At 50.5% G+C, this 14137-nt stretch overlaps 1 protein-coding gene across 1 annotated transcript; it reads right to left on the reverse strand.

Moving 5' to 3' along the window:
• Positions 1-10001: 10001 nt before the first annotated feature.
• LOC133282402 (olfactory receptor 14C36-like) lies at positions 10002-11096 on the reverse strand. The gene has a single exon (XM_061478414.1). It carries the CDS (start codon positions 11070-11072, stop codon positions 10104-10106), a length of 969 nt encoding a protein of 322 aa, XP_061334398.1. The 5' UTR covers positions 11073-11096; the 3' UTR covers positions 10002-10103.
• Between the last annotated feature and the right edge of the window lie 3041 nt (positions 11097-14137).

The raw sequence follows: 14137 nt of genomic DNA on the forward strand, positions 1-14137 counted from the left end.
ATTATTGCCTGATAGAGCCCCATTATTCCCTTATAGTGCCCCATTATAGCCCCATTTTAGCCCCATAGAACCCCATTATTGCCTCATAGAGCCCCATTATAATTCCATTCTAGCCTCAGAGAACCCCATTATTACCTCATAGACCCCATTATAGCCTCAGAGTTCCATTACTGCCCAAAAAAAACTCATTATAGCCTCATAGAGCTCCATTATACCGAATACAGCCCCATTATAGCCTCATAGACCCCATTACAGCCTCATAGATTCCATTATAGCCCCATAGAGCCCTATTATTGCCTCATAGAGCCCCATTATTGCCTCATAGAGCACCATTATACCTTATAGAGCTCCATTACTATTACTTGATGAGAAAATGAACATGGGCCAGCAGTGTGAGTTTGCATCCCAGAAAGCAACCGTACCCTGGGCTGCATCAAAAGGAGCGTGACCAGCAGGTCAAAGGAGGTGATCCTGCCCCTCTACTCTGCTCTTGTGAGACCTCACCTGGAGCACTGTGTGCAGTTCTTTTGTCCTCAACATAAAAAGGACATGGAACTGTTGGAACAAGTCCAGAGGAGGCCACGAGGATGATCAGGGGACTGGAGCACCTCCTGTATGAAGACAGGGTGAGGAAGTTGGGGCTGTTCAGCCTGGAGAAGAGAAGGCTGCGTGGAGACCTCAGAGCAGCCTTCCAGTATCTGAAGGGGGCCTATAGGGATGCTGGAGAGGGACTCTTCATTAGGGACTGTAGTGACAAGGGGTAATGGGTTAAAATTTAAACAGGGGAAGTTTGGATTGGATCTAAGGAGGAAATTCTTTCCTGTGAGGGTGGTGAGGCACTGGAATGGGTTGCCCAGGGAGGTTGAGAATGCTCCATCCCTGGCAGTGTTCAAGACCAGGTTGGACAAGGCCTTGGGTGATATGATGTAGCATATGGTGTCCCTGCCCATGGGAGGGGGGTTGGAACTGGATGATCTTAAGGTCCTTTCCAACCGTAACTATTCTATGATTCTATGAATCCTTTATGACTCCTCTATAAAACCTCTATGACTCCTCTATGCCTCTTTATTGACTGCTCTGACACCTTATTGACTTCTCTATGACTGCTCTATGTCTCCTCTAAGACTCCTGTATGACTCTATGACACTATGACTCCTCTAAGACTCCTCTGAGTCTATGACACTATGACACCTCTATGACTCCTGTATGAGTCCTGTATGCCTCCTCTGTGACTCCTCTATGACTCCACTATTACTCATCTATGAACATTCTACAACTCCTCTATGACTTCTCTATGACTACTCTGTGACTCTTCTTTGACTCCTCTATGACTTCTCTATGACTCCTCTGTGACTCCTCTTGAATGGATCTATGACACCCCTATGATGCCTCTATGATGCTTCTATGACTCCACTGGGACTCCACTGTGACTCTACTGTGACTCCTCTATGACTCCTCTAAGACTATTCTACGACTCGTCTCTGACCCCTCATTGACCCCTCTTTGACTCCTCTATGACTTCTCTATGACACTATGACTCCTCTATGACACCTCTATGACTCCTCTATGACTCTTCTATGACTCCTCTGTGATTTCTTCATGAGTCCTCTCTGACACTTCAACAACACCTCTATGATTCCACCATGACTCCTCTTTGACTCCTCTATTACTCCTCTATGCCTCCACTGTGACTTCACTATGACTCCTCTATGACTCCTCTTGACTGCTCTAAGACTCCTCTACGACTCCTATATGACTCATCTATGACTCTTCTAGGATTCCTCTCTGACTCCTGACTCATCTCTGACTCCTCTATGACCCCTCATTGACCCCTCTATGACCCCTCTATGACGCATCTATGACTAATCTATCACGCCTCTATGTCGCCTCAAAGACACCTCTATGACACCACTATGACGCCTCTATGAGGCCTCTATGACTCCACTATGATTCCTTTATAACTCTATGACTCCTCTGTGACTCCTCTGTGACTACTCTTTGACTCCTCTATGACCCGTCTAAGACTCCCCTATGACTCCACTAGGACTCCTCTAAGACTCGTCTAGGACTCCTCTAGGGCATCTCTATAATACATCCATGATTCTATGACTCCTCTATGACTTGTGAATGACTCGTCTATGATTCCTCTTGGATGCCTCTATGACTCCTCTGGAACTAGATGATCTTAAGGTCCTTTCCAACCCTAATGATTCTATGATTCTATGATTCTATGCCTTCTCTATGACTCCTCTATGACTCCTCCGTCTCCTCTATGACACCGCTATGACTCTATGATACTATGACTACTCTACGACTCCTCCATGACTCCTCTATGACTTCTCCATGACCCCTCTATGACTCCTCTACAACTGCTCTATGACCCCTCTATGACTCATCCAGGAATCCTGTATGACTCCTCTATGACTCCTCTATGTCTCCTATATGACTCCCCTAGGACTCCTCTAGGACTCCTCTATGTCTCCTATATGACTCCCCTAGGACTCCTCTATGACTCCTCTATGACACCTCTATGATGCCACTATGATGCCTCTATGACCCCTCTATGACCCCCATTATGACTCTACTATGACTCCTAAGATTCCTCTATGAGCCGTCTGTTAGCCATCTGACTCCTCTATGCCTCCTCTATAACACTATGACTCTTCTACAACTCCCCTACGATATTACTGACCACCTTTACAGCAGTGAAGATAAAGGAACAGCCTGCTCGGATACATCATTCAAGAATTAAGAAAGCACCAGAGTCAGAGAAGACATGGCGGATCGAACCTTCAGGACCCTTACGTATGAAATTGCGTCGGTCATAATTTGGACTCATATGATAACTGGCGCACAAGCTTGGGACCAGAAATTACACCTGAAGTTAGTGCAGAATATTACTAATGTTTTTAATCGTACTGACTATTTGGTGTGTGCACAGTTGCCTAAATCAGGAGAAAGCCTGGATCTCCCATTAATTGGAGTTCCAATTCCAAACACTGCCTCATGGACAAATTTGTGGGTGAACACTAGCAATCTGTATTCGAAGGAAAGGTTAAACTTTGGAATAGTTAATCCTAATCCAGGTAATAAACATTACACCTGTGCACAAAGATGTATTACACCAGGAACCAGGGTAGGAGATCATGCTTGTTTCAATGCCACAGATGTAGGTCACCATTCAAATTGCGATCGTGCTATTAATATAGATGGTATTGTAGTTCAGTGATGGCCTGTTCCTAAAGGTACTGGTTATGTGGAGAAAATGCTTATAAGACTCTGCCCCCCAGCTGGAAGGAGGCATGCACCTTAGGTGCTGTAATACCCAATTTTACTATTATCAGCAGGTATCCTTCTGGGACCTGGATTAGAAGTTTTGCTAAACGGATTAAGAGAGGGTTTAACCCTATTATTGAATGGCACACTGCATTTCATAGTTTTGTAAGAGGGCTAATTCCATCTTTGGGAGTAAGTGAATTAGAGAAGGCAATTGTAAATATCTCAGCAAACATAGAGGAAATGGAAAGTAAAAACATTGATATAATTCAGGCAGAACAACAAGAGATAACCAGCCTGTCTAAAGTGGTATTACAAAACTGAATAGCTCTAGACATGTTATTGGCCTGACAAGGAGGGGTTTCTTCCATAATCAATGAAAGTTGTTGTTCCTATACAGACTGAAGTGGCAGAATCGAAACAGATCTGGAGGAAATTTGGAAACAAACTAAGATATTTCATGAAATGGCCATGGATGACACCTCCTGGGGTTTTGAAGAAATATGGAAAAAAATAACTTCATGGTTACCTGAACCTCTCCTGGTTGAGGCAACCGGTTGCAGGAATATTGATGTTATTTGTTTTACTATTGATTACTTGTGGTATGATACGATGTTCCCTCTGCTGTTGTAAATGGTCTATGATCAATTATGACGATTGGCAAAGGAACGAAATTAAGCACCAAGTAGAAACGGGAAATTATTTCAAAAAGTCTTTAGATGGTAATGGTAATATAAAAAATGTTGCAAAAGAATTTGCAAAAGGACAGAAAAAGGGGGAATTTGAGACAAGGGGGGAGGCAAAACATTACAAAATGAAATATATATACCTTTAGAATCAGTTTTAAGTAATGTTGTTTGATGGCTTTGTAACAGTAGCAATGGAAAATTACTGAGGTGCATGATACACAGAAAAAAAACAGAGCACGGCTAGAGAACAGGCTGAGAATTCTTTCTCATGTAAGATAAACCATTATAGCTGACATAGTTTTAGGCCCTTATGACCTTAGTACAAAATGAGTTAAGAAAAACAGGCTAGAAGAACAGGACACAGGGATAAGGGGTATCTGGGAATGGCAGGTGTCCAGGATGGGCTGCAGTTAAACTAATTGATAAGTAGAAGGACAGGAGGATTGTTATGTCTGTGGTGTACCCCTTGGGTACAGCAGCCTTGAGGGAGACCGTGCCAAGAGCTGTGCTGAAGCTGAGGGAAACCACATCCACTCTTTGCCTCCTCACGCACAACTGCAGGCTCTCAGCTTGGCCAGGCAGCAGTTACCCTTCGGATGGCATTTGGATGCCCAGAGATGTCACCCAAGAGGACTTTGATGCTGGCACACGCCTCACCAAAGGCAGCTTGTACAGCCTGGGCTCCCCTGGGTTGCCCTTGGCACCTTTATCAAAGGTAACTGCAACATGGCCTTGTCCTCCCTCCCAAGAGACCTCTGCCAATCCAATGGCCTTTCACAAGGGGGATCCCAAAGGAATGCCGATCTTCCCCTGTAACTGCACTGCCACTCTCCTGCCTGTTACACTGCATCCTTCATTCCTCTCATCTTTCGTAGATTTTCCTTTCAAATAACCCTTTCAAATAACTTCTATCAGATGCTCTTTGTAATCTTCCTGCACTCGGAAACCTCCCCAGTTCCCTGGAAGACAATCTGGAAGACTTGATAAAAACTACACGGTGAGACATGGCTCATCAGGGTTTAATGAGTCCCATGGTGTATTTGGGCTGAGTCCGTGAACCTCAGGTGCTGAGAGGAGACTGAGGAAACCTCTCAAGAAGTCCAAGTCAGAAACAAAGCCCCAAGTGCCTTCAGCATTAATGGGCCCCACTCAGGGCTGTTGCTGACAAAGTCTCCCCAGGGACTCGTTAAAGCAAGTAACTGGAAGCTGTGATTACAGGGAGACAAAGGCAAAGTGCAGGTGTCTGATGGTGAGAAAACCCTTGGTTTGTTTGATGATGCAGAAAGGCCAAGCCCTGACCACAGCCCTTGGAGAAGCAGAGCCTGAAATCCTGAGGATGAAAGTTCTCCTCATAGGCCTTGATGAAAGAGGCAACTGCCATAGCCCAGGGCACAGAGGCCTTTTGTTCTTTTGGGCCTTTCAGCCATGCCACATCCCTGTCATCTCTGCTGCAGGCTGTCCTACACTGGCCCATGCCTGCACCTCTTTCCCTTCAGGCTGTTGACACCCATCTTGCTTTCCCACCTAGCTCTCACCTGGCATTTCTGTACCTTCAGTCCCATCTCTGCACCCATCGCTGTCTGTTCCTTGAGACACAAAGCCATGGGCTGAGCCAGACTCCCTCTGGGTGACCTCTTGCACCACAAGTCCACCTTTTGAGAGACATTTCTCTTTCCTAACTTCGAATCTGAACCTTCCAAGCTGCACTTTGCAGAGGTTTCCTTCTCTTCCTGCCTGCAAGAAAACCTCCATCATCTCTGCAGCCACATTTCACCTAGTTGTAGGCTGCTACTACAGTGTCAATTCAGCAGGTGGAGTGAATACCCCTCAGCAAGCTGATCTAAAGGAGGCTTCTAGAGGAATGGGTGATGCCATCAGTATAGAGAAAAAAGCACCATGAGAGAGCAGTGGGAAAACACAATGGTCTGGATTGAGAACTTGTTGGCAAAAGCCAAAAGGAAAGGTGGTGTCCTTGGGTGCAAGGTACCCCATGCTCTGGGGACAGGGCGCTTCATCTGGGACAGCTTCCTGCCTGTAGCACCCTCTCTGCTGCGCACACCCCACTCTCTGCCCGCACTCACAAGTGTCTCACAGAAGCTTTGCACCTCCACTGCAGGAGGTTCCTGCATTCCCCAGGCTCAGGGATGGATCCTGTATCCCACAGGAGAAGCAGGATAAGGTGTTTTTGGGGTGGTTGTGGTTTTCTGAAGGGCTGTTTTGGCTGTTTTGTTTTGGTTTTGGTCTGGTTTTGGCCTGTTTTGGGTCTGTTTTGGGGCTCTGACCCTGTATCCCACAGGAGATGAAGGAGAAGGTGGTTTTGGCATGGTTTTTGGTATGTTTTTGGTGGTTTTGTTCTCTTTTGGGGCTGTTTTGGGGCTCTGACCCTGTACCCCACAGGAGAAGCAGGACAAGGTGGTTTGGGGCTGGTTTTCTCCTGTTTTGTGGGTGGTTTTGGCTGTTTTGAGGCTCTGGCCCTGTATCCCCTAGGAGAAGCAGGACAAAGTGTTTTTGGTGTGGTTTGGGTTTGTTTTGTTTTTTTCGGTGGTTTTGGGTTTTCTCCTGTTTTATGCCTCTCTTTTGGGGCTCTGGCCCTATATCCTACAGGAGAAGCAGGAGAAGTTGGTTTTGGTGTGGGTGTGGGCTGTTTTTGTCCTGTTTTTGAGGTCTGACCCGGTATCCCATAGGAGAAGCAGGACAAGGTGGTTTTGGGGTGGTTTTGGCTGTTTTCTGGGTTTTGGGTTGGTTTTGGCCTGGTTTTTGCCTCTATTGGGTTTGTTTAGGGGCTCTGACTTTGTATTCCACAGGAGAAGCAGGACAAGGTGGTTTTGGTGTTGTTTGGTGGTGTTTTGTGGGTGTTTTTGGTTAGTTTTGTCCTGTTTTGGGTCTGTTTTGGGGGTCTGACCCTGTATCCCATAGGAGAAGCAGGATAAAGTGGTTTTAGGGTGTTTTTTTGGGTGTTTTGGGGCTGTTTTGGGAGTTGTTTTGGGCTGTTTAGTCCTGTTTGGGTCTTTTTGGGGGTCTGACCCTGTATTCCAAAGAAGAAGCAGGACAAGGTGATTTTGGGGTGATTTTGGCCTTTTTTGTGGTTTTCTTTGCATGTTTTGGTCTGTTTTTCCCCTGTTTTTGGGCTGTTTTACGGCTGTTTTGGGGCTCTGACCCTATATCCCGTAGGAGAAGGAGGAGAAGGCATTTTTGGGCTGGTTTTGGGTGTGCTTTGGGGCTTTTTTTGTCCATTTTTGGGGCTCTGACCTTGTATCCCACAGGGGAAGCAGGATAAGGTGGTTTTGGGATAGTTTTGGGGTGGTTTGGAGGTGTTTCGGTCTTGTTTTGGGTGGTTTTGGGGTGGTTTTGTCCTGTTTGTGTGGCTGTTTTTTGGTTCTGACCCTGAGTTTCATAGGAGAAGCAGGAGAAGATGGGTTTTGGCTGGTTTTTTGGGGTGTTTTTGTCCTGTTTTGGGTCTGTTTTGAGGCTCTGACCCTGTATCCCATAGGAGAAGCAGGACAAGGTGGTTTGGGGGGGGTTGTGCTGTTATTGGGGTGGCACTGTGCACCCAGGGGTGCTCCGGGAGTGACCACATGAGTAACCTGTTCTAGTGGAAGATGTCCCTACCTGTCGTAGCGCTTTCAATGAGCTTTAAGATCCCTTCCACCCTAACCCACTCTGGGATTCCATGATACTCTGCTGTGCCAATGTCGGTCCCTCTCCACTCCTCGTAGGTGGCCGTGGCGCCCTGTTCCATGGCCCACGTTGAGCTGTGACCCCTCGCATGCTCCACCTCCGGACCAAAGGCACTGAGGAAGAGCAGCCTGTGAGGGACCTCCCCGAGCCAGCTGGGCAGAGGCTGGTCCCCCTGCAGGGACTCCTGGAGCATTCCTGCATTCCCCAGGCTCAGGGATGGATCCTGCATTCCAGGCAAGTTTGGGTAGTACAGGAGAGGGAGACAGGAAGGTGGGCTCATGGGGCATGATGAGCAGCGTTCAGGCACCCCCAGCAGTGGGCATTCCCCATGTGCCACGCTGAGGCATGTTCCCATGAGGGAAACTTCTCAGATAGCCTCTGGTTTGTCCAGGGCCTGCAGCCACACTCCAGGAACACCTACTCCTCCTCCACCTACAGGCACGAACTGCTCCCCATTGCTGGGCTCTGTCGTGCTTGTAAGGATTTGTTAAAGCCCTGAACCATCACCTTGCTTCTTGCTGACTTCCCTCCACCCTCTCTCACCTCCCTACACACTGCTCATTGCCACCAGTAACTAACTGAAGACCTAAGAAGCTCTCAAGGCTTTCCTCAGGGGCTGACCATGTTTCTCCATTCACCACTGATGGATCCATTGAGTGCCAGGTGTGAGGTTCCTGCAGAGGCAGAGTTGGCCCTGGGCAGAGCCCTGCTGCCGGGAGGGGTGTGCAGGGCAGAGCTGAGCACACAGCCCATGGCATGGGCTCTGGGAGCACTGAGAGGGAGCAGAGCTGGGCACAGAGCAGCAGCTCCTGGCAGGGACAGCTCCAGGCAGCAGAGATATGGATGGGCAGGGAGTGGGGGCAAAGTGCAGCCCAGCCCTGGGGAGGGTGCGTTCAGGCAGCTCTCTTGGGGTCTGGCACTGGAGGTGGCTGCTGGCTGTGCTCTGCTGCCCACAGCCCTTTGCTTCTCTCCACGAGAGGTCCGTGATCTTCTCTTTGAAACCATGCTACCCTGCTTTCAGCACAGGACAGGTGTTTGTGGGGGTTCTTAAGATCAATTTGTGTGTGAAGGCATCATATACAAGTGTTGTAAGCACAGGGCAAATGGGAAAGGACTGATGGACACTGTAGCCCTCCTTGCTCTGCACTAAGCTATAAGGAGCTGAGAACTTCTCCCTGTTTCAATATTGTTCTGATTTTATGTCATACAAAGAATGTTTTATAGTCCCGTTCCCCGCCACCAAAAGTGTTATGCCAGTAAATAAATAACACAGTCCAAATGACTCAAAGGCCATGCTGAGCCTCTCTTGTGCAGCCCAGACTCACTTGAGTCATGAGTACAAGTAGTGAACTTTACAATGAAGTTGGATTTCATCTGTCATCCCTTGTGAGCATCAGAGGTGGACAAAACATTCCTTCAGAGCAAAGCTGACTCCCATCCAATCTGGCCTTGAACACTTCCAGGGATGGGGCAGCCACAGCTTCTCTGGGCACCCTGTGCCAGTGTCCCACCGCTCTCAAAGGGAACAACTTCATCTGAATGTCCAAGCTAAATCTCCCTTTTTTCAGCTTAAAGCCATTCCATCTTGTTCTGCCACTGCAGGCCCTTGCAAAAACCCCTCTCCACATTTCTTGTAGGCCCTGCTTAGATATGGAGAGATTGCTAAGATATCTCCCTGGAACCTTCTCTTCTCCAGGCTGAACACCCACATCTCTCAGCCTATTTCCATTGGAGTCCAGCTTCCCCAGCCTCTCCCTACAGGCACCGTGCTCCAGTATCTCCTGACCTGAGGGCTCATTACTAAACCCACTCCTGCTTGCCAATAGCGTTCCTGAGTTGGGAATGTGAAACCTGGATGGAGGGTTCCAGAGCATCCCTTCCCTTGTTCTCCTGCCGTGCCCCTGCTCCTACAGCCCACGATGCTGCTGTCCTCCCTTGCTGCCTCCTGTCCAGCTCCTGCCCACGCAGACCTTTCCCATGGGCTGCACCCTGCCAGGCAGCCCCAGCCTGTGCCATCGCAGGGCAGTCCCCTGCAGGGACCCCTGTGTCCCCTGCTCCCCTGCCCAGGACACCCTGAGAGCTCTGCACCCCCCCCCCCCCATGCCATCCCATCTCCCCACACCAGCACAACAGCCCCATTCATTGGGCTCCCCAAGAGCTCTTCCTGCTGCAGGCACAGAGCAGCCATCCCAGACCTGGAGCAGCCAAAAAGCTGCTTTCATTCCCCTTCTTTCCTGCCATGTGAGGACATATCACAGAGAAGAAGTTGCTGCAGGAACATTTATTTCCCTTAAATAAAGTGAGACACCTCCATTGACACAAAGTCTATGGGTCAGACAACAGGAGTGGCTACTTAAGCAGGAGGAGATGAAAACTGACATTTACGTGAAGACATCACCGCAAATCAAAACAGGAAAACAAATGTAAAGCAGGAAAGACAGACGTGACCTGTCGTGACCTTCACTGGGAGTCTTTTGCAGAGCAAAACAGGCAGTGTATGGCTGCTGAAACACATCTGGTCACCAGCTTCCTCACAGCATCCTTCAGCTCCTGGTTTCTCAGGCTGTAGATGAGGGGGTTCACTGCTGGAGGCACCACCGAGTACAGCACTGACACCACCAGATCCAGGGATGGGGAGGAGATGGAGAGGGGCTTCAGGTAGGCAAATGTGCCAGTGCTGAGAGGCAGGGAAAGCACGGCCAGGTGAGGAAGGCACGTGGAAAAGGCTTTGTGGCGTCCCTGCTCAGAGGGCATCCTCAGCACGGCCCTGAAGATCTGCACATAGGACCCCACAATAAAAACAAAACAGCCAACAGTAATCAGGACACCAACCACAAGAAGCCCGACTTCCCTGAGGTAGGAGTGTGAGCAGGAGAGCTTGAGGATCTGTGGTATTTCACAGAAGAACTGCTCCACAGCATTGCCTCGGCAGAGGGGCAGTGAAAATGTATTGGCCATGTGCAGCAGAGCATTGAGAAACCCAGTGCCCCAGGCAGCTGCTGCCATGTGGACACAAGCTCTGCTGCCCAGGAGGGTCCCATAGTGCAGGGGCTTGCAGATGGCCACGTAGCGGTCGTAGGACATGGCAGTGAGGAGAAAATACTCTGCTGAGATGAAAAAGACAACGAAAAAGAGCTGTGCAACACAACCTGTGTAGGAGATGACCCTGGTGTCCCAGAGGGAATTGGCCATGGATTTGGGGACAGTGGTGGAGATGCAGCCCAGGTCCAGCAGGGAGAGGTTGAGGAGGAAGAAGTACATGGGGGTATGGAGGCGCTGGTCACAGGCTGTGGTGGTGATGATGAGGCCATTGCCCAGGAGCGCAGCCAGGGAGATGCCCAGGAAGAGCCAGAAGTGGCAGAGCTGCAGCTCCCGCGTGTGTGCGAATGGCAGGAGGAGGAACTGGGTGATGGAGCTGGCGTTGGACATCTGCTGCCTCTGGGCATGGGGCAGTGTCAGAGGAGAAAAAGGCAGTGACAGGTTAGGACAGGAGGGATGTCAGATACAGAAGTTCAGTTTACACATTCACAACTGAGCACATTTTAGCAGGAGAGGAGAGGTTCAGCGTCATCACCAGTCATGTCATTACACTGCTGAGGCTTCTTCCTAGGTACAATCAGAAGAGCATTGCATCAGGCAAAAAGTCTCAGTTCTTTGCAGAACCAAGAGAGCTGCAGTGTCCATCAGTCCTCTCCCACTTGCCCTGTGCTCAAACTTGCACTGCCTGTAAGGTGCCTTCACACAAATTGATCTTAAGAACACCCACAAACATCTGTCCTGTGCTGAGACCAGGGGTGCCCAATTTCAAAGGGCAGACTACAGAGCTCTCACGCTGAGAAGCAAAGGGCTGTGGGCAGCAGAGCACGGCCAGCAGCCACCTCCAGTGCCAGACCCCAAGTGAGCTGCCTGAACGCACCCTCCCCAGGGCTGGGCTGCACTTTCCCCCCACTCCCTGCCCATCCATATCTCTGCTGCCTGGAGCTGTCCCTGCCAGGAGCTGCTGCTCTGTGCCCAGCTCTGCTCCCTCTCAGTGCTCCCAGAGCCCATGCCATGGGCTGTGTGCTCAGCTCTGCCCTGCACACCCCTGCCTGTGCAGGGGCTCGGGAGCAGCTCACACAAGCCCTCACAAGACTCTCGGTGCCTCCCTCTAAGCAGAGAAGTAAATTCCCAGCTCCCACTGCCCAACCTGCCCACCAAGAGGGAAAACCATCAAAGCTCAGCATCCTTCCCTATCAGGTAAATGATGCCTCAGTGTCTTTCAGAGGGACCCTCTGAAGAAGTGCTCAGAGTGACGGCAGATTGGAGCAGCGTCACCCATCCAGCACTTCCCTTCCCTCTCAGGTGTTTCTCCTTTCCCCTCAGCTTCCCCCAGGCTCCATGGGGAGCTCCCGGGCAGGCCGAGTGCTGACCCTGGCAGGCAGCAGAGTCCCTGCCCCTGCACACAGCCTTTGGGGTGCAGGGACCCTGCTGCAAGGGCAGCACTTGGCACCCCTGGCTGCACACCCACATTCACACCCTGCAGCCAGCCCCGGGACAAGGGACCTGCCTTGTCCTGTCCCTGCATGGTGCAGGGGGAAGCCCTGCTCTGCAGCACATCCTCCTCCTTATCTACACAGAGAGAAACTACAGCTGCATTGCCCTGCACCCAGTGCCTTACCACAAACAGGGCTGGGAAGGTTTCTCCTTCAGAAGGTTCCTCCTCCTCCTCCTCAGCATCCTCCACTGCCAAGTGCCTTTAAGCTCCCTGTGTCTCACAGGTCTCCCCTCGGTCCCAGCTCAACAGCAGAGTCCCAGCCCAAGGTGGCTCTGCCTCTGCCCCCCCGGGCTCCTTCCAGGGCTCCCTGGGGCTCCAGGGAAACACATGGGGAAACAGCCTGAAGCAAGCACTGATCTTCCCTCCCTCAGTTGCAGACACACTGCCTTCCTGCAGTGCCATTTCTCTGATGAGAGACAGAGTTTGGTCTGAACAACAAGATTTTGTAGAATCTTGGAATCATTTAGGTTGGAAAAGACCCTTAAGAACATTGTGTCCACCATTAAGCGAACACTGGCAAGACAACACATTAACCGTGTCCCTTAGAACATGTCTTTTATATACTTTCAGGGATGGTGACACAACCACTTCTTTGGGCAGCCTCTTTCTTGTCCCATCATCAGACAGGACAGCTAGGCCAGGAGAGGCTGGGATGTCCTTTACCCCTGCTGAAGAAAGGGATTCAGCCTGGTCGGTTGAGGCATCTCCTCCTGGGATTGTAGCCCTGGGGCTGGAAGGGGACTCAGCTCCCTTCCATGAACATCACAAACCCACACAAGGTCTCACTTCCTCACAAGGTGAAAATGTGCCATAATATACATGATGTCTTCATCAGAGGAGATTCCTTCATAGAGGTAGGGGAAGCAGCACCAGCAGTGTGGGAAACACTGCATGATGTGAAAGTTCCACCTGAGCAATGTCAGAAACCAAGCAGAAACCAGCAGATCAACGCTCACACCCAACTTGGTATTGGCCGCAAATTTACACATCCCAGCATGGAGCAGTACGGACCAGTTTGCACCAGTACAGACCAATATAGGCCACTATGGCCCCAGATACTGCTGGGGTTTCAGCATCCCAGTGCTCCCAGTGCCTGCTGCAGGTGCTCCATCTCATCCCCCACCAGACCTCATGCCTGGGGCTCTTTTAGGGGGGACACCCCAAATTAGGCACCCCTACTCTGGGGTTTCCCCCCCACCTCAGTTCCCTGATACCACAATGGGTGGGGTATAGGCATGCCCCATGGTGTGTGGTTTGGGGGCTACAAGGAGCATTTTGGGGCTGGTGTCTTTGGGGGGGGGGGGGAGCAGCTCTTTTGGGGCATCTCCAGTTGGGGGCAGGGGTGGCAACAGTCCAGGCTTTTGGGTCCCCAGTTTCATTTGGCATGGCCTGTGGTGATGGTGGGGTGAGGTTCACTTTGAGGGCGCTACAGGCAGTGGTGCTGGTCTGCAGATACGAGGTGACCTAGGCAGAAGCGGGAAGGGAGCAAGGAACAACAGAACCTCTTTGGATAGGGGACGCCCTGCTTGCAATGACAGCAGTGACAAAGCCCCAGCCCCTGCCCACAGGGTTCCTGGGTTGGAAGCCCAGGACCCAGCATGACCATGTCACCTCAGCCAGCACAGAGCCTCTTCCCACATCGCTCCTCACATGCAGCACAAACTGCAGTGGCCAAAAATCCAGGGCAAGAGCCAGGCCCAGCGCTCACCTGCCAGCAAGCCCACAGCATCATGGGCTGCCACCTGGTTTGGGTTGAGAAGGACCTTAGAGCTCATCCACACCAACCCCTGCCCTGAGCAGGGACACCTTCCACCAGAGCAGCTTGCTGCAAGCCCCTGTGTGCAACCTGGCTTTGAACACTGCCAGCCATGGGGCAGACACAGCTTCTCTGGGCACCCTGTGCTGTGGTGTATCAAAGACAGACTCCAGTTCTGGTGAAATCTGAAGACATTTATTTTGG

Source organism: Pezoporus flaviventris, unplaced genomic scaffold, assembly GCF_033815535.1.
Source record: "Pezoporus flaviventris isolate CSIRO_AGI_PZ_B2104156 unplaced genomic scaffold, CSIRO_AGI_Pfla_v1 ptg000123l, whole genome shotgun sequence".
Taxonomy (NCBI): Eukaryota; Metazoa; Chordata; class Aves; order Psittaciformes; family Psittacidae; genus Pezoporus; species Pezoporus flaviventris.

Excerpts from the sequence above, each read along its gene's own strand:
- LOC133282402 (XM_061478414.1), bottom strand. The coding sequence starts at position 11,072 with ATGTCCAACGCCAGCTCCATCACCCAGTTCCTCCTCCTGCCATTCGCA.